Source organism: Saccostrea echinata, unplaced genomic scaffold, assembly GCF_033153115.1.
Source record: "Saccostrea echinata isolate AGI-Se365-2 ecotype Australia unplaced genomic scaffold, CSIRO_AGI_Sech_v1 ptg000047l, whole genome shotgun sequence".
Lineage (NCBI taxonomy): Eukaryota > Metazoa > Mollusca > Bivalvia > Ostreida > Ostreidae > Saccostrea > Saccostrea echinata.
In genome coordinates, this window is record NW_026889796.1 from 13,875,283 (window position 1) to 13,895,023 (window position 19,741).

The window sequence follows — 19,741 nt, forward strand, 5'->3', positions numbered from 1 at the left end:
TGTCTTCTGCATACAAATATTTAATGAAGGTACTGTAACATAAATTTCCTAAGGCATAAGCCATTTGGCAGGAAACGTAAAAGTGCATTTGTTTTCTCCAACATCAACTCTCTCAATATTTGCATGAATAACAAAACAGTGAGTATAAGTAAAATTTTCATAATGAGGCACAAGGAACGAGACTTACACTCAATAGCCAATAATATTTTTTTTGGAATTGAAGATAATTATTACTTCTATACTATTGTGAAAAATTGATTACTTGCTATGTAGTAGGCATAAGGGGGCAGGGTTTCTTCAAATTCCATTCGAATAAAGCACGTGTAAAGCGAAAACAACCTGCTGATAATGAAGTCACATTTCGTCACCAAGTTTTACAAAATGATAAATATGGACTCGATACTTGGCATACAGACTTAACCACGTGTTTCTGATTGGTTGTTAAGTTTTGTATAACCGAATACAATAGCGTCCATGTATACTTTCAGATACCTTGACTCTTTATGATTTTACTTCACTGGCGATGATCCGTGTTTGAAGTTCTCCCAGCCATGGGCTGTTGTGCACTGACTCCATCATTCGATGATCAGAGATAATGACAAGAAACGCAAACTATCGGCTGTATTGGAGAGAGCGCCATTGAAGCTTAGTCAACTAGTATATTAGAAAGAAGGTAAGTAAAAGTATTTTCTACTACTGTTCTTATAAGGTAATTAAATCAAGAAAATCATATGAAAGATAGGGACAAAAGCAAATATTTAAATACTGAATTAATTAATTTTATAATAAAATGAAAACAATAATTTTTTTTTAATAATCAATCATTTTAACAGCAATCCTTCGGGAGATATTTCGCATTTATTTTGAAGCTTGAGTACCATTTTTTCACGGATTTAGCAGTTTAAATATTTATCAACTGGGTAAAGCAATATTTTTTGTTAGAAATTACATTGAGAATGAGTCTGATTCCCTGAGAGCATGTGAGTTTTGAAAAACTTTTTCCGATATTAGATATTGTTGATTTCTCCGCCGGAAATCATTGAAAAAGTAATTTTAAATAAAATGCCGTTAGCTATCACCTGGTTCTGCTGATGAAAAATATGTTGGCTGGATTTTCAATTGTGATATCGTAAATGCAATCGACTCGGATATAATCTCAGTTGTTTTTGCATGAGAGATGTAAGGCCTATTGCATGTAAGTAATTTGTATAATTTATCAAATGTAAAAATAAAGCTATAAAGGCAATTATTTTATTTGTATAAAAAGCTGATCCTATGTAATAAACTTATCCTTGATAAAGTATTTTAAGGGACACTAAAAATGTCTAAGCAAAAATTTCAATTTAAGGTAATTTTGAGAAAAATAATTCTCTGTCTGAAACAAAGAATATGCACTTTGCGGGATAAAAAATTTAGAATAATCGCTATCAAACTAATACACCCGATCCTCAAATTCTCATATTTCTCTATCAAAAACAGACAAATAAAGCAATTTAGATGTTCTAGATTGTGATGTATTCATCAGAATTTTACATCTTTTTTTCTGGAGACAAAATACAATAATGTAACTTGTGAGTACATTAAGGAAATTGTTTAGGGTGATTTTAAATTGTTACTACTAATAGGAAGAATTCTTCAATGAATATGTTTAGGTACATAAATTTGAAATCCTCTGTCAAGAAAAAATGGATCCCTCATATCGGGAAAAAAAATTCAACTTCTTTTTTCTTTCCAGTTAATTTCGATCAATAATCAGTTTAGTCTGAACTCGTTAAGGACATATCTATGCTATGCCAGGCTCGCTGAGTGCTGCTATAGTTATCGTGAATGACGTGTAAATTATTACACACGCATGAAATAAAGATGAAACCACTTCTAGAATTCTGAGGTAATGTGTTGTGAAAAATATGACAACAATTCTGATGTTGGAATTAGTAAGCTGTCCTCAAGCGTATAATAGAACTTCAAAAGGGGTTAGTGGAAAAATGCCTTGTAAATTTATGTCTAAAGTGAGACTATCAATGTATATACGTTGTGGAGGTTTACAAACTTAAGCAATTTCAAGAGCTCGTTCAATGAGCATACTTGTGTTTAACAGCAAAATAGTAATAGCCCTCGGCAGGCGTGACCGGTCGACAGGGGATGCTTACTCCTCCATGGCACCTGATCCCACCTCTGATGTTTTTAGAGGTCCGTGTTTGCTCTGCTCCCGATTTGTATTGTTTCATTGGACTTTTGAGATTGATTATTGTTCGTTATCTCCATATAACATGTTAAAGAGAATTCAGATTATCTTCATGAATTACTCGACCTCTTCTGAAGTTCCGACGATTTAAAGAAAAGTAATGAAATCAGCTATGGTACACATATTAATAGGAAATCTTAAAAGGAATGGTGAATCTTGTCTCTCAAAATATGATAAATCATAGTATAGGTGCGTTTTGTTCTGATTTTTTTAGATAAACAATTGATCGTCTTTAAGAAATCTTAGAAATTAATTGATGATTGATAATGATGTCATACACATGCTGCAATTCATCAGTTCAATTCATCAAAAACACTTGATTCAGAACCGTTTCTAAATACTTAAAAATTGAACAAAAATGACAATTATTTGAATCGAAGATTTTTTTTAAGCTTAGCATGAACTCATCATTATCTGACCTCTAAAACTACAACACATGAACGATTGTCTATGGCACAATTCAGATGTGAAATGCATAGAGGCCATTTGTTTTTGCAATGAATTAATCCCCGAGCTTTTATTGTAAAGTTCTAGAGTAAAGGTGAAAAGCACTCTTTTACTGTAAAGATCTTTCACGTAAAAATGAAGCATGTTTGACTTTAATTGCTGTGAACAATAATCAAATTTACATTGAAATACAGTTTCCATGTGAAAACTGCCTACTGGAAAAGGGGGTTAACTCATACGTTAATGTTTAATATTTACATTCTTTGTATTTTCCATTGAATTCCATTCGAAATCTAAAATGAACACACTCTAAATCTTGTCACTGCGCTTTCAAATCATCAGGATAAATTTCATGTGTAATTTTTTTTGGTTCAATTTCATTAAAAAAAACTATTAGTATGTTATATTGTTGTAAATATATAACGCCTTTAATTACATTTAGAATTTGTTATTCTTTCCAATATTTTTCTTCACAATATATTCTTTGCAATGAACTTTTCACTGTCAAAACTGTTTCTTCGTCTAAAACCCACACCAGTTCTAAGAGGCGCTCAATTCGTATTAAGGCGTATGAAAATTAACATTTATACCATCATCTATTTTAACTTCAAATACCCTTTCTTCATTTTTCTACCAGAATATACTCTGCTCTGTGTTTTGCCAAAAGATAATAGCAACATACTTTGAATTGAAAAAGAGCATTTATTACAAATGCCAATGCAAGTAAAAACAACATAAATATACAGCAGTATTGTCTGGTATTAAATATATGTAACACCTGTCACAAGGAAAAACTAAAAACAACCGAAAAGGTACATACAATACAAAATGAAGTGCAGATCTTAAAATTGCCCTTATTAATATAGATCACGCATATAAAACTGTATAGGTATACACAATAAAAAAACCACATGACTAAAAAAAAGCAAAAAAGAAGGGACTTGATTAAAAAACATGCCACAAACTTATCGAAATCCAGCAGGTTAGGGACAAGTGCCCCATCTAAGGCGTATGAAATTAACATTTATAGAGGGATAGAGAGAGAAATTAGAATTTATAAAGAAAAAATAACGTAAATATGAGCATTGAATGTTGTCAGTCGTTTTCCCCTTATCTATTTTTTACGAAAATACTGGACAATTTTTTGTATTGCAATCTTGATTGAAAAAATGGTGTTGAATACTTTTTATAAAACAAATTATTGAAAATTCCTGAATAAAATTCTAGCACAATTGTAAACCTTTTCAGTATTTTTTTCTTTCATCTCTTAGAAAGAGCTTTTTATGATGATACAACATTAGATATTACTGATAAATAGGAATCCTTTTCACTGGTGACATCTTTTGAACTCAAGATTAGAAAATCACACCCTGACTAGTTTTTAGGCTACTTAAAATGAGAAATTACATCGTTATGTTTCGACAATACAAAATAATAACTAGAATATGTCGTGGAATCGTTCAGACGATTCTCTGTGGATTATTGCAAGTAGGTCAAAGTAATGTATATTTATCACAGTCTGGAAATACTGTATTTCAACACGAAACTTTCGCATATTTCAAAATTCTTGAATCATGAAAGGCGGTCCTTTTACTTTCTTTATCATCTCTGCCAAAGTCTTTGATTTAACATTCTCTGTTGAGTTTTGCAGAGTTATTTAGAAAATAATAAACACATGCAGATGTCTTTCGATTGAAATGAAATCAACTTAAGATTGTCTTGAAATACTTGTATAAAAGCAGATACAACAATATTTACTTTTAAAGTAGTCATGGCTGTTTCGGTTACACGATGCAGTTAGTTAAGGCCAAAGTTTAACAATATTGACAGATTACATTTATTCTGTTAATCATCACACATTTCTTTAAACCTTTAAAAGTTAAGAACAATCAATAGTTAGAAAGTTTATTGGAAAGGAACATTAACTATGGGCCTTAGCCAAGTCGGTTTCTATTTCATTCCAATCTGTTTCTTCGCTAAGATCAACTTTTAATTTTGAAAATACAGACAAGGAGCTGTTATCTCTATTTCCTTTCCTTCACACGATAAAAAAGATTTTCAAAAGAGAATCACAATCCTTTAGCTTCATCAACAAATCTCTCTCTCTCTCTCTCTCTCTCTCTCTCTCAAAGTAAGTCACGCTGAATATAGTTGTTTTCATTTTAGTCTCAATTTTCATCCTTTAGTTAATTCTTTGCAGCTTTATCAGTGCAAGTAGTTTGCAAGATTCGTATTCAATTACCCTCTATTATACATGGCTTTGTTAAACAAATTGAATTAAGTTAACATAATTCAGTCAAAACATTCAACAAAATTGCCATCTATTAAGATATGCGTCGTTTCGAAGACTGTAGAAACATCATTTATGGCATGCACATATCCGGAACCAGCATTCCGTTCTGTTCAGTTCCATATTGTCGTTGTAATCTTGTCAGAAGCATTAGGATACGTTGGTGATAAAGTGGGATTGGTTTCCGAAAAGACAAACTGGATTATACAGCACAGTCTCCTGTAAAGGGGCTTTCTTATTTCTTTTCCAGTGTTAATAATAATTGATTTCTCTCACTTTACGTTGCCCTCGACATTATCGAATTTTTATTTGTGAAAGTAGTTTATTGAGGATGTCATAATGAATTTTGTTCCTTTAATGATGATTGTGATAACATCAAATCATTTTCAATCTTATGGGGAAAAATAAATGGAAATTTAATTGACTCGCTTAATCCCTGAACTTTTGCTGACCAATGTAATAATGTCTGAATATTATGTGGAAAATATGGCATGGTAGAAAAGAGCACAGTATATAATTTATATTAAATACATGTATTAAATTGATATTTTCTTGTTAAATGTTCGTTTGCAAAATGTTGGTATAAGCAGTATGCCTCTACACGATAACCCTCGAATGTGTCAACAGTTTCAGTTTATCAATTAATTTCGAGGCAGGTTACAATTATTACTACTACTACTAATAATAAAAGTTTATTAAGAGAAGGTAGCCCGATTAGTGTGACACACTATTCTTCCTCAGGACCTTCTAATTAAAACAAATATTTCATCAAAGTAGCAGACATTAACAACATTACTAGCAATTGAATTATAATACATGTACAAAATAAAATCGCTAAATTTGCGTTTCGCTAAAAATTCCACTTATACGGTATATCGAAATGATACTTTCTTTGTTGTTGTTTTTTCACGGATGGTGACATCTATATTACCATAAATCGTTTTTACAAACTTATTATGAAAACAACTTGATCAACATGTCATGAAATACCACACCATAAAATACATATTCTCGTTAATTTATAACATGTTTGGTAAATTTGAAGTAAATCGTTTTATATTATCAATATGTTGATAATATATATTACTGAATAGTCGATTTATGCGATAACTGTAAACTCCCCAAGGTATTAAACATTTACATCTGGTCAATGCCTACATTTTATTTGGTGTTTAATGACATAGAAACAAGATATATGCCATTTATACGTATTTGCTTTTGTATGGGTAAGACACCACCACTGGATATAAAGAGAACGTTAATTATTCACCAAAATATAATATGTTTTGAGCGAATGAGGTTTCAATTTCTAATTGTCCTCTTATTTTGCAAAATGTTAACTTGAACTGGACATTGTTTTAAGTGCTGAAATTACAAAACCAACTATATCATATTATAACCTGCTTTATGTCCTATCAAGTATTGCTTATAATAATGTGTGAAGCAAACATAAATATACTACGTAAAGTGGTAAACTTTTTTTTTTTAATGAAATGAACTATTTTTTTCTAATCCCATCTACCATCTTTACCAACATTAAAAGGAAACAAGTGAAAAGTGATTGATCTCACAAATGTTTATGCAATAGACTTTATAAACTGGGCATAAACACAGCCCCCTCCTGGAAACACCAGGCGTTGGATCAGGTGCATAAGAGGAGTATGCCCCCCCCCCCCGTCGACTGGTTACACCTGCCTTGAGCCCTATATATTGTTCAAGTAAATGAAATAATCCTTAGTCAGTTTTAGCAAAAAAAAAAATGGACTTACAAATAATATGAAACAACGAGAGGATGCATTTGCAAATAGTGACCATAGAATTTTTGAAGTACTCAATAAAAACGAGGTTGTTGAAATCCTTGTAACATAAACTTTGTCGTTGCCTGTCTCAGTTTAAGAATTTAGCATGCATTTGCATATTAAATAACTGGGATATATAATTACCAAATACAGGTAAGAGAGTTGATAGGAAAGCTGAAGTCATCCTGTTTATCATATAACTTAGTTATTAATTGGCCATTATCGTCAATAGTCAGTAATAAATCCAAATATGAAAAAGACATTGTAGTCTCTGGGGTGTCTTTAATTTCAAGTTCTCTGTGATATATTGAGTCGACATATAAATGAAAGTAATCATTCCACATGTGTTTTGCTTAGAAAGTGACGGCATTCAAAACACATCATACCACGGACAGGGGTCAAAAGGTTACAGTATACGTTTTATTTTGACGTCACAAACGTTGAACGCCGTGGAAGTGCAACGTCATAAGCGAAAATCAAAATTCACGCTCACTTTGAATTTAAGCTGTTGCAATGGCTCTTCCATTAATTGTAATTAACCCGAAGGATAATACAGGGATTTTGAAATAAAAATCACATCTGCAGGCAAGGCAAGGAGTTAAAATGCAAATACAAGCATTAAATAATTATTTTTGAAAGATATAGTCCCATAACTGCAGCGGTGTGTGCAAACAAATTTTCATTACGCGCATTCTTCAATTGTTTGCACACACCGTTGCAGTAATGAGACAATATCTTTCAAAAAATAATGATTCAATACTTATTAAAACATCGTCGATAATTGAAAATATCGAGTGGAAGGCCACAGCAAGAGTTTCTTCTTCTCTTTGACTAAATTCTGCTTGGTAAAATATAAAAACATTTTGGCTAATAAAGGAACACAATTAGTGTTCATCAACGGATTGTTGAAAGATATGCATACAAAGACTATAAACTGGTAAATACAGATATTGCCAATGAGGAACTCAGGCATTTTTAATATCAACATTTTACTTTGAGTAGAATCGCACTGATTTTCAACAAAGTTATTTTTGTAGTTGATCAATCACAAAATATAAAGATTTCCGATTGCCTTTTTTTAATGAAGTACATGTAGCAGTTGTCATTGATATCCTTAATTAAGTCAAGTCTCTAATTTTTCGTGATGGTTTACATACATAGGGCTCACTGCGGGTGTGACCAGTCAACAGGGGATGCCTACTCCTTCGAGGCGCCTGATCCCACCTTTGGAATTCCCAGGGGTCCGTGTTTATGCCCTCTTCACATATTTGTATTGTTTTTGTGGATTTTTGAGATCAAACAATGTTTGTTATCTTTACCTTTTACATGTATAAAGTGTTGAAAAGTCATTTCTGTAAGATTACAACACTGTAAGATTAAAAAAGGAAGACGCCACCTTTGCATAACAAAGTCGTAACATTTTCTGTCAGTAAAGACTTGTACAAGTAAATAGGGAAAGATCTGCTTTTTAAAAAATGAACAGTGAGGATTGTGTAATACATAAAAATCAAGTGATAAAACGAAATAACAAGATTTGTATTTTCAATTTGAAGGCCATTGTTTATCTTACTGATCATGCAACAATGTGTTAACTTGTGCATTTGTGTCTTGTGCAATTAATGCACCAATTGTCCGTGGCATAAGGCGTCTGTCGTTTTTTCCCCCTGATTTATCAGACTTTCTTCACGAAAGCAACAAACGCAACTGCTGTACACGAATAGAACAGTTATCAAAAGTATTAGAGAGGAGATGTTGTCTATTTAAAGCTATCTCTTGAAAGCCTGCAGAATGATTTTACTTATACCAAGTTGTCCAATATTCCCAATCAAAAAATGACAATGTTATATCGTTTTTCTTTTTGAAGATGAATATTTAATTTTGTTGATGTTGAAGTCTTATTGTGATTTATGGCTATGTACTTTTGGTGGGTGTTAATGATTCAATGATTGAATTATATATATATTGAAACTGTTAATGGTAGTTAGATTGTAAAGTAACTATTGGGGGGATTAATACTAACTAGTAAGTTTATATTTCTGCTGGCAACTTATTGCTTGATACGACTGTTGATTGCTGCTTGTGATAGGTATTTTTTTTCGTTCTTTCCATATCTTAAAGTTTGAATATAATCTAATTTTTTTTTTTAAAGATTTTTTTTTTTGGTCAAAGTTAACCGTAGATTTTCGCATCGATTTTGGAAAAGGTATATGGTAAGATATATTTTTGTAATAATAAGGATAACCATTTACATAATTATATTTATATTTCCAAATATTTTTCCTTAAGATTCTTTACAAATGATAAAAAGTTCATGTTCTCATGAACTACCGTGGGATATGAGGAACAATATTTCCATTGTGATGTAATTGAAGTCAAAAAATAGTGCTTTTTTCAAAAATGATCATTGAATGACAAAAATATGTGGCAAGTCATCAGATAAATAATGTAAATATAAAATAATTATGAATTAAATTTTTGAGAATTCATGAGGTACATGAACTACAACGCTTCACGCCTGCATATTTATCATGAAGCGCTAGCGCGCTTCGTGAAATATGCAGGCGTGAAGCGTCGTAGTTCATGTCCTCACGAATTCTCAAAAATCAAATTCATCTCTTAAATTTATCTTAATACTCATTTATTATAAATAGTATAAATCAGAATTATGTTTCAACAAATTAAATCTAATTTTTATGCAGTCATGAACATAGGATTACGTATTAATCAACTAGCCTACTTATTTTCAAAGCTTATCGTATACCGCAGATAGAAGTAACAGCGTTCCTTCCTTGTCAAAATTGTAGATTCCGATCTCAATTTGCCATCTATTACTTAAAAAAAAAAGAAATACACGTGCATACATTAATTACTGATTTCTTCATTTATTCCATTAAACTGAAGAAACATCTCTCATCAGCTCATGAGAAGTCTTGGGAAACTTTGGCAATCTGCAAAAATAATTCTTATGCATCACACTTTATGTTTTATTTAGAAGGAATAGATCGGTATATATTTAGGTGCAATGTTTCTAGGCAGGAAAAATTATTCCAATGGTCTTTATCAACATTTGTGGCTTTGTTGTTTAAGTTTCTAATATGTTTTTGTAAATTTGAGGCATTAAATATGTCTGATTATCTTCTGTGATTGTTATGAATAGAGGAGAAACACCTTTGGAATTGAAACAGTGTTACATCATTGTACTTGAATACCAGGGTTGGCCGCAGAGAAATACCAGTGGTGGGAATTACCACGTCATTTTAACTCTGTTGACAGTAGAAATTAAAGACAACAAAGGTTTAATGTGTAAATTATAACCTCAAATATTCATTTTCATTTAAAATATTTTATATTGTGAATAATGCTACAACATAATCAATATGTCTCGCGAAGAAATGTTTACTGTTCTCAACTGCAGGAACGATACGATGTTGCAGACGGAACTTTGACTACCAGTACATGTATGATAAATTTTAATTGAAAATTTAACACAAAGTGTGATTTGCATGAACAGTTACACACATTATATAAGGTCCTCTAAAGTTTATGTTCTCTTTTTACAAAGTGGCAATGCAACACTTTATGTACGCATTCGTCAACCATCTCCCATGGAAATAAATTTACATTTTGACCTTAAAACTCAGATGCTTCCATATTGTAATCAAATTTACGATATACAACTTTAATGAGTATAAATAGCAGAATTAGATAACTTCATATCCCATGACGTATATATAACATAATATGATCATTGTTATCAGTTAGCCAGATCACTATAACATTCAACATGCATGTATACTTGTGATCCTCATGTACACTGTTAAGTTTGTATAAAATGAAATGATGTAGCATTGTTTTTATTTATTACATTTTCAACAGTGAAATACAGTGATTTATTCATTGAATGAAAGTGATATTCTCTCACAGTGTGAAAGGATACCAAAATGATATTCTGTCACAGTTCGAAGGATACCAAAGTAAGTAAAATATAATTTCTGGCCTGTAATAAGATTCAGATAGTAACTAAACCAACTTCCCAAATGTTGCTATTATCCATGTAACAATGTTTTCAATCTCACAACTGCTAAGCTATGACGTCTTAACTGCTAAACTATAATGTCACAGCCTACGACACTGTGTTAAGAAAAAACAGAGGCGAACAGAAAATCAAAGAAAATGTAATAAACAGAAAATTCAATATTTTGTAGTTGCCCTGACAAAAAAGTACTATAGTTAACTATAGCTAACTATAGTTTACTATAGTATCAAAGTTTTTTCACTACAGTAAATCAAAGTATTTTTACTATGGATTTCAGAGCGTAATATTTTTTGTTCTTCAATTTATACCTGCATATTTTTTGTATTAAATTGAAATATTATTTTTATATTCACACATTATTTCCAAATTTTACATTACTGTTATCGAAGTTTAGAGATTTTAAGCTTTGAAATCTCAAAAAAAAGTTCCAGAGTAAAGTTTTTCATAGTAAATCAAAGTATCAAAGTTTTCACTATAGTTAACCATAGTAATTTGTTGGTAGGGTGGCTATGAAACTCGAAAGACAGGATTTTTTTTTTTATTTCCAATCGTGCTTCGCACTCTTGAAAATATCAAAAAATCCTGTCCCACTCGTGAAATAAATCCATATCTAAATTCAAAACATTGGATATCCTCTGTTTATTAAATGATCGTATTTTTTCGGTTGTTTTGATTTTGTAGAGCAGAATATACGCGTTTACATAAGTAGAAAGACAATCATTTACATGAAATTCACTACTGAATATTCGTTACATAATACATTATTAACTAATGGCAATGATCCTGATATCAATGATTTAAAAGGGTTGCAATGTTGTCTAATGAGCATCTGGAATCACGAGGAGAGCAATCTTCTATAAATTGATTTTTGTTCTTCTTACTTGGTGAATTTGATATGTGCCATACTTCCGTTCCATTTATCCAAGTGATTTAATTTGTTGAGATGATTTGTTCAGACGTGTCCAAAAAAGATATAAGCATGAGGAATATTTCTGTTGGCATGCAACATATGTATGGTAACTTTATGTGATATGTATGAATGTCAATTTAATTTTGACAGACAGGGTGAAATTTGTCAAAATTCAACTCACTAGTATAGATAAGCAGCTAGCACGTTGACTTTCATTTATTTAGTATCAAAATGATAAGTCAATTTTTAACATTCTCATTTTGAAAACATCTTGTATTTATTTCATCTACGTGTGTGTAAAAAAATTTATTAAAATTTCTCTGTCAAGAAATAAATGGCAAAGTTTTTCAAATGAACATACAAGCATTCTTTATTGTAGGTCTGTAATTATTTCAAAAGTTTTATCCTGGGCTCGCGTTATGACAAGTTCTCACATACAAAAAGTGAGCATTACATATATGTCGCTCCTGGGACAATTCACATTCCTATAAGTAACTATCAATTTAAAGACAAGGCCAATGATCTGACATAAAACTTTTATAATGTAAAACTTGCTGCAATTAGTATTTAGGCTATTAGCTTTCTGAAAACCTTCTGACTACATAATCTTATTTTGAGACACAATAAAGGGAAATGAGTCACAGGATGAAAGTTTCAATAAAATAACCCAATGTATATTGACTATATTGATTTTTATGCCCCCGTATCGAAGATTCGGGGGTATATAGTTTTTGCCTTGTCCGTCCGTCTGTCTGTTTGTCTATTTGTCCGCAAAAACTTTAACATTGCCCATAACTTTTGATTGGTTAGAGCTATGGCTTTCATATTTCACATGTGTATTCTTTGTGACAAGACCTTTCTTTGGGTACCACCATATTTGACCTTTTGACCTTGACCTTGGAGTTTGACCCAGTTTTGCAAAATTTTACCTTGGCCATAACTTTTGAACAGTTGGAGCTAGGGCTTTCATACTTCACATATGTAATCCTTGTTACAACACCTTCCTTTGGATACCAACAACTTTGACCCTTTGGCCTTGACCTTGGAGTTTGACCTACTTTTGAAAAATTTTAACCTTGGCCATAACTATTGAATCGTTGGTGCTAGGGCTTTCATACTTCACATATGTAATTCTTGTGACAAGACCTTCCTTTGGATACAAACAATTGTAATCTATTGACCTTGACCTTGGAGTTTGACCTAATTTTGAAATACTTAAACCATGGTCTTAACTTTTGAAAGATTGGTGCTTCAGCTTTCATATTTCACAAGTATATTTCTTGTGAGAAGACCTTTCCTTAGACACCATTAATTTTGATCATTTGACCTTGACCTTGATGTTTGACTTACTTTTGCAAAACTTTAACCTTTTCCATATCTATTCAATGGTTGCTGCTAGGGCTTTCATATTTCACAGGTACATTCCTCGAGACAAGACCTTACTTTGGGTACCAACATATTTGATTTGCATTTGAGAAAGTTTAACCTTTCCTATAAGCTCCCATACGGGGGAATCAGTGTTTCACAAACACATCTTGTTTTTTCTTATTTTCCCCCTGTTTTGAGTCCAGTTGAATTTTAAAAATCTGATTGCTAGCAAGTGCAGAAAGTAAAATGCAAAACTTTTCGAGCCGCAGAAATAAATATTATATTATTAGGGGTCCTTCCGAATCCTTTGGGTTTCTCATATAAAATCAGATGCCCCAAAAGAGCTGGAAACGATCCATTCAATTGGACTTCAGATAAAACACAATAAAAAGCTGGATTCTTTACGTCTATTTCAATATGTTACAATGTCTAACGCTAGACTTAATTTTTGAAATCCTACAATGCGTGGGACAGTCAACCAAATATCACCAGAAAGGGTACTGCATATTTCACTCCTACACGATTTCAGTTCTAGTTTTCAGCACACCATGGAATCATTTTCTTATTTTTGTTGAAGAATCATCCATCGAATTTTTTATTTTCTATTTTTCATTTAAAATGTACGTATAGCACTCTCGCTCTCTCTCATATATATATATATATATATATATATATATATATATATATATATATATATATATATATATATATATATATATATATATATATATATATATATATATATACTGGTGTGCGGTAAATTAATGAGCGTACAACTAGTCTATAAAAGACAAATAGTGGAAATGACATTCTTAATTAATTTAAATTTCAACGAATATTCGCCTATCGTTCGACTAAAGCCTCCGACTATTCGACTAAGCTGTCCGAATAAAATTGACATCCCTAATATATATATATATATATATATATATATATATATATATATATATATATATATATATATATATATATATATATATATATATAAAACTCTGTGTGACCCCACGGTCAAGAGTGAGGTGGCAGGCCTTAAGTGCTTTCTAGTTTTATGAAGGAATTCCCAGGAAAATTTCCTTCTGCACAGTTAAATTCAAACGATCAATTTGTCTGAATTTGATGGCAAAGTGGTCTTTGGTTAAGACATAACGCAACATACATGTAGCGACAAAGCAAAACAGTTGATTTCAGTTTATGTTCTCAAAATACTTGTACATTGTATATATGTATGTCTTCAAAAATTGGCAAGGAGCTCTAATATCAATAATCCCTTTGCATTGTTCAAATGGAAAAAAAAACCAAAACGGAAGCCTTAGCATGAGTTTTAAAGATATGTAATTATACCTTGGCTTATTATTAATCATGCTTCCGATTGCGGTTCACAAAAGAGAGATTTATTAGAATACTGTCTAAGAATATTGTGAACTCGGGTGATTAATGTGACCCATAGGCCTCTTGTGTAAGCTTCTATATAGTGTTTCATCGAAAATTGACTCTGCAAAGCCAAGCTTAATTTCTTGTTGAAGCGCTGCATGTCTAGTTCACTTCGATTTTAAAACATAATAATGATAATTCAGTGAATATTGAATATTTGAACCAAAATCCAACAGAAATGATTTGTTACCTTCATTTTAAAGAATATAGATATGAAAATTTGTTTCACAGCAGAATAAGTTAAGAATTTCATAGAAGATAAACACAATCTGAAATGACAAGAAATGTCATTATTCTAGAAATGAATACATTATTTTTTTTTCTTATCTCAGAGTCTTTATACTCTGCAGTCAGTTTTTTTTTTTATTTCACTTCCTTTGCATTATTCAGGTAGTTTCATGTATAAATCTCGTTTAACTGACAAGCGGGTAGCTGCAAGGATTCTCAATTATTTATAATTGAATAAACTTCATGGTCTCCTTTTCCCCCGAAATATGTTAACTCTTTTTAATCACTAATGAATAATTAAGACGTCCTTTACGTAATAGGTGAAAATCTGTTGACAATATGTGATTTCATTTTTAGCGGAACGTATGTCAGATATTTCACATGCGGATATATGAGAGCATCAGACATTAATGATTTTAATTCCAACCATTTCATCTACAGCTCCCAAAGTCTTAGTAGAAATTACAGTCTTCTCGAATTTAAGTTTTACATATAAAACATGTGCATACAGAAACAAATAAACATCCTACTAATTATAAATTGATGTGTAACTTTTCAGTCGGCGACAATTTGTACCGATGGACGACAATATGTGAAGTGAGGGTAGGTACATATTGTCGCCGACGACAATATGTACAAAACGACAATATGTACCGTCACAAGGTGGCAGTGCTTAAGTGCTTTCTAGTTTTATGAAGGAATTCCCAGGAAAATTTCCTTCTGCACAGTTAAATTCAAACGATCAATTTGTCTGAATTCGATGTCAAAGTGGTCTTTGGTTAAGACATAACGCAACATACATGTAGACATATAGCAAAACAGTTGGTTTCAGTTTGTGTTCTCAGAATACTTGTACATGGTATATATGTACGTCTTCAAAAGTTGGCAAGGAGCTCTAATATCAATAATCCCTTTGCATTGTTCAAATAAAAAACAAACAAACAAACAAACAAAAAAAACAAACAAACAAAAACAAAAACAAAACCGAAGCCCCAGCATGAGTTTTAAAGATATGTAATTATACCTTGGCTTATTATTAATCACGTTTCCGATTGTGGCCCACAAAAGAGAGATTTATTAGAATACTGTCTAAGAATATTGTGAACTCGGGTGATTAATGTGACCCATAGGCCTCTTGTGTAAGCTTCTATATAGTGTTTCATCGAAAATTGACTCTGCAAAGCCAAGCTTAATTCCTTGTTGAAAGTGTACAAAGCGCTGCATGTCTAGTTCACTTCGATTTTACAACATAATAATGATAATTCAGTGAATAAATTGAACCAAAACCCAACAGAAATGATTTGTCACCTTCATTTTAAAGAATATAGATATGAAAATTTGTTTCACAGCAGAATAAGTTAAGAATTTCATAGAAGATAAACACAATCTGAAATGACAAGAAATGTCATTATTCTAGAAATGAATACATTATTTTTTTTTCTTATCTCAGAGTCTTTATACTCTGCAGTCAGTTTTTTTTTTATTTCACTTCCTTTGCATTATTCAGGTAGTTTCATGCATAAATCTCGTTTAACTGACAAGCGGGTAGCTGCAAGGATTCTCAATTATTTATAATGGGATAAACCTTCATGGTCTCCTTTTCCCCCGAAATATGTTAACTCTTTTTAATCACTAATGAATAATTAAGAGGTCCTTTACGTAATATGTGAAAATCTGTTAACGATATGTGATTGCTTTTTAGCGGGACGTACGTCAGATATTTCACATACGGATATATGAGAGCATTAGCCCTTAATGATTTTAATTCCAACCATTTCAACCACAACTCCAAAAGTCTATATAGTAGACATTACAGTCTTCTCGAATTAAAGTTTTTGTAAATATAATGCCTTTTATATCTGTTTTTCATGACGATTTTCTAAGAATTGAAATGAGGAAATATAACGCGAAAATAGTACTGCTACAATATTTTATCTTTTTTCTCTCTAAATTTGAAAGAAAACATGATTTGGGGAAATTGATATATGGGATACACTTCAGAATTTGATTTGAATATAAATGTATAAAACATATTCATACAGAAACAAACGTCCTACTAATTATGAATTGATGAATATTTCACAATTAAGGCTTCAGTGTGTAGTTTTCAATCTCTATTACCCTAGAGTGAATTTCTAGGGATTCAATCATCAATCAGTATAACTTATTAGAGCAGATAGTTTATATATCGTGTTTCCTTTATCAAACTTCTAGGTTGCATTTTTTTGGGCTATCTCAAATGTCTCAGATATTAATTAATAATCAACAGTATCGTATTTCAAATTCAATAACCGTACGAGGTTTTGTATGTTAAATGTCATTGGAAGCCGAACATATTAATTAACGTCCATTATTGCATGTTTTTATATCGATTTTAAACTTTTTAAAATATTTACCTGCTTTACTGGCTCTTAATCAAACTGACCATTAAGATTTAGCATTGTTTAACGGTTCAATATATGTAAATGATCTATAATGACAGGTAATAAATGGCTCTAGGCGCCGTTAAATTTTCTAAGATCAATATATTGACTGGCTGTGCTAATCTGACTATTCTTTTTGCAGGTGATACGAGGCTTTGATGGCCACGCAGACTGTTCCGCTCTCCTCGTCTGCTGCGGTGAATCCTGGTAAATCGGTTCCCCTCAATGAGTCCAGCTACAAGTAGGATATCGGCGATGTTGAATAAGAATGAGGTTCCGTTTCCCTATTTTTCGCTCATTACGTCCGTTTCATCGTTGGAGTATGAAATGGAACCCTGGGGATTTTTCCTTTAATTGTGATGTTCGGACTACTTGATTTTTGCTCGTGAAGCATGTTTCATAGGCTTGTTAGCTGAATAACCATTATCCTAAAATTTAAAAAAAAAATAAAACACGTCTTTGATTCAGATTTAATGGAGAAGAATTCAGTATAAAAATTGAAAGATGTCTTCGTCACCGAGTAATTCTTCGAACACTACTTCCGATTCTATTTCCGGAATAGAACTTCCGCCTGGATATAGTACAGTTCATCTGATAGTGACAGTCGTCATTGTGACGGCGATAATTTTACTTATTGTGGTTGGAAATTTACTTGTAGTGATTGCGATTTACACAGATAAAAATTTAAAATCAAAACAAAATTGGTTTATTGCATCCTTGGCTGTGGCAGATTTTCTACTTGGTTTGATAATTATGCCGTTCAGTCTTTCGAATGAAGTGATGGGATACTGGTATTTTGGTTCTGTGTGGTGTGATTTATGGAAAGCTATAGACGTCCTCCTCTGTACCGCTTCCATTCTAAGCATCTGCCTTATTAGTCTGGATAGATATTGGTGCATCACTAAGGCCTTGACTTATCCCAGACAACGAACAGCGACGCGCGCAGCTCTTATGATTGCCGCCGTGTGGATATTGTCCTTAATCATTTGTGTACCTCCATTGATAGGGTGGAAAAATCCACTTCCGGTTACAGATTATCCATTGTGTTTACTCAGCAGTGAAGTGGGATATATCATTAGTTCTTGCATGGGGTCGTTTTATATACCGGGGGTTATCATGGTGATTGTTTATTACAAGATTTACCAAGCTGCAAAAGAACGTGCTAGAAAACAAACCCAAAACGGGAAAAAGGCAAAGAAAAAAGTAAAGAAGTCCGAAAAAGAACTAAATGGTCTCTTGTCTGAAAATAACCAAGGGGAGGGAGAAGAAACATTGAATATGCCTGTCAAAGTCAATAGCATGACTCTAACCGATGATGAAAGTACTTGGCCTATTTATCAAAAGCAAACTTCTAACCAAGATGAATCAGGCCAACAGGCAGAAACCGAGAATGGAGATGATGATGATGATGAGAATGATGATAATATAGACGAAGGAAATGACGAAGAAGAATCATCAAGATCGAACACCACTGCCACAACCCGCGTGACGTCAGATCCTGGAGAAATAAAAAGAGATCAGTCTGACATTAACGAAACTATTAAAGATATTGAAAGACAAAAACGCAAAATTGCAAAAGCGCGGGAAAGACGAGCTACCATTGTTCTTGGAATTGTCATGGCGGCTTTTATCGTCTGTTGGGCTCCTTTTTTTACTCTGTATGTCATAAAAGCATTGTGTCACTGTATTCCCGATATTGTGTTTAACGTTTTCTTTTGGGCTGGTTATTGTAATTCTGCCCTGAATCCAATAATCTATACGGTGTTTAATCGGGATTTTAGACATGCTTTCAAAAGAATTCTTTGTCGTGAGTCAAAATATCGGTAGAGTAATGGACGTGACATTGTTGCAGGTTGTTTAATTATAAAATTAATGCTTTTTGTACTCATTGGAAGAACTAATATTTTTGTTCCTCTTAAAAATGTTCATTAAATCATAAAAAGTATCAGTGTTATTTATATAAGGGATCAATATTTTGTTTCCAAATTCCCTGGTCGATTGAGAATTAAATTAAAGAAACTCTGTGGAAAAACAATGATCTTGAAATGAAATTAAGAAAATGCTTCACATTTTAATTAAGAAGAAAAATGTGGCTTAAGGTCAAGATCTAGTAAATGACTTTAGACTGTCTTTTTGGTGCTAGATCCATTATACGTCATAATTGTTTTAAGCTTAATTTTTCCCGTACTTTACGGCTGTAAAAGAATTGTGTAGCAAATGAAGGATTTTCAATGTATGCAATTTGAAATCATGTCGAAAGTAACCCCGATATCTATATTCAATTTAATATCATTTTAAAATAGAGGTTAAGAAGAAATGAAAAACCGTTTTCTGAGAAACTGTAGGCAATATTGATACATTTCTTTTATCTGAGATGGAAAAAACTCCTAAATTTATACCTGACTTTCTTCGTTTTTCATTAAAAATTACAGTTTAAAATATGTTTTTTCGTCATCCGAAACACCCTATTTTTGCAAGCCATATTTCTAAAGGATCATTAAAAGAACTCGTTTCTCAAATTTCAAAAATTTGTAGGCATCTTTCATTTACTAGATCCTGACCTT

At 32.0% G+C, this 19,741-nt stretch overlaps 1 protein-coding gene across 1 annotated transcript; it reads left to right on the top strand.

Annotated features, from left to right (window-relative positions):
• The first annotated feature begins 477 nt into the window (after positions 1 to 477).
• Positions 478 to 19,122, top strand: LOC133202758 (5-hydroxytryptamine receptor 1D-like). The gene is made up of 2 exons (XM_061338635.1): positions 478 to 673; positions 17,320 to 19,122. The coding sequence occupies exon 2, from the start codon at positions 17,682 to 17,684 to the stop codon at positions 19,002 to 19,004; it is 1,323 nt and encodes a 440-aa protein (XP_061194619.1). The 5' UTR covers positions 478 to 673; positions 17,320 to 17,681; the 3' UTR covers positions 19,005 to 19,122.
• The last annotated feature ends 619 nt before the right edge of the window (positions 19,123 to 19,741 follow it).

What these genes read in the sequence shown, in the direction of transcription:
- LOC133202758 (XM_061338635.1), top strand. Translation starts at nt 17,682, where the DNA reads ATGTCTTCGTCACCGAGTAATTCTTCGAACACTACTTCCGATTCTATT.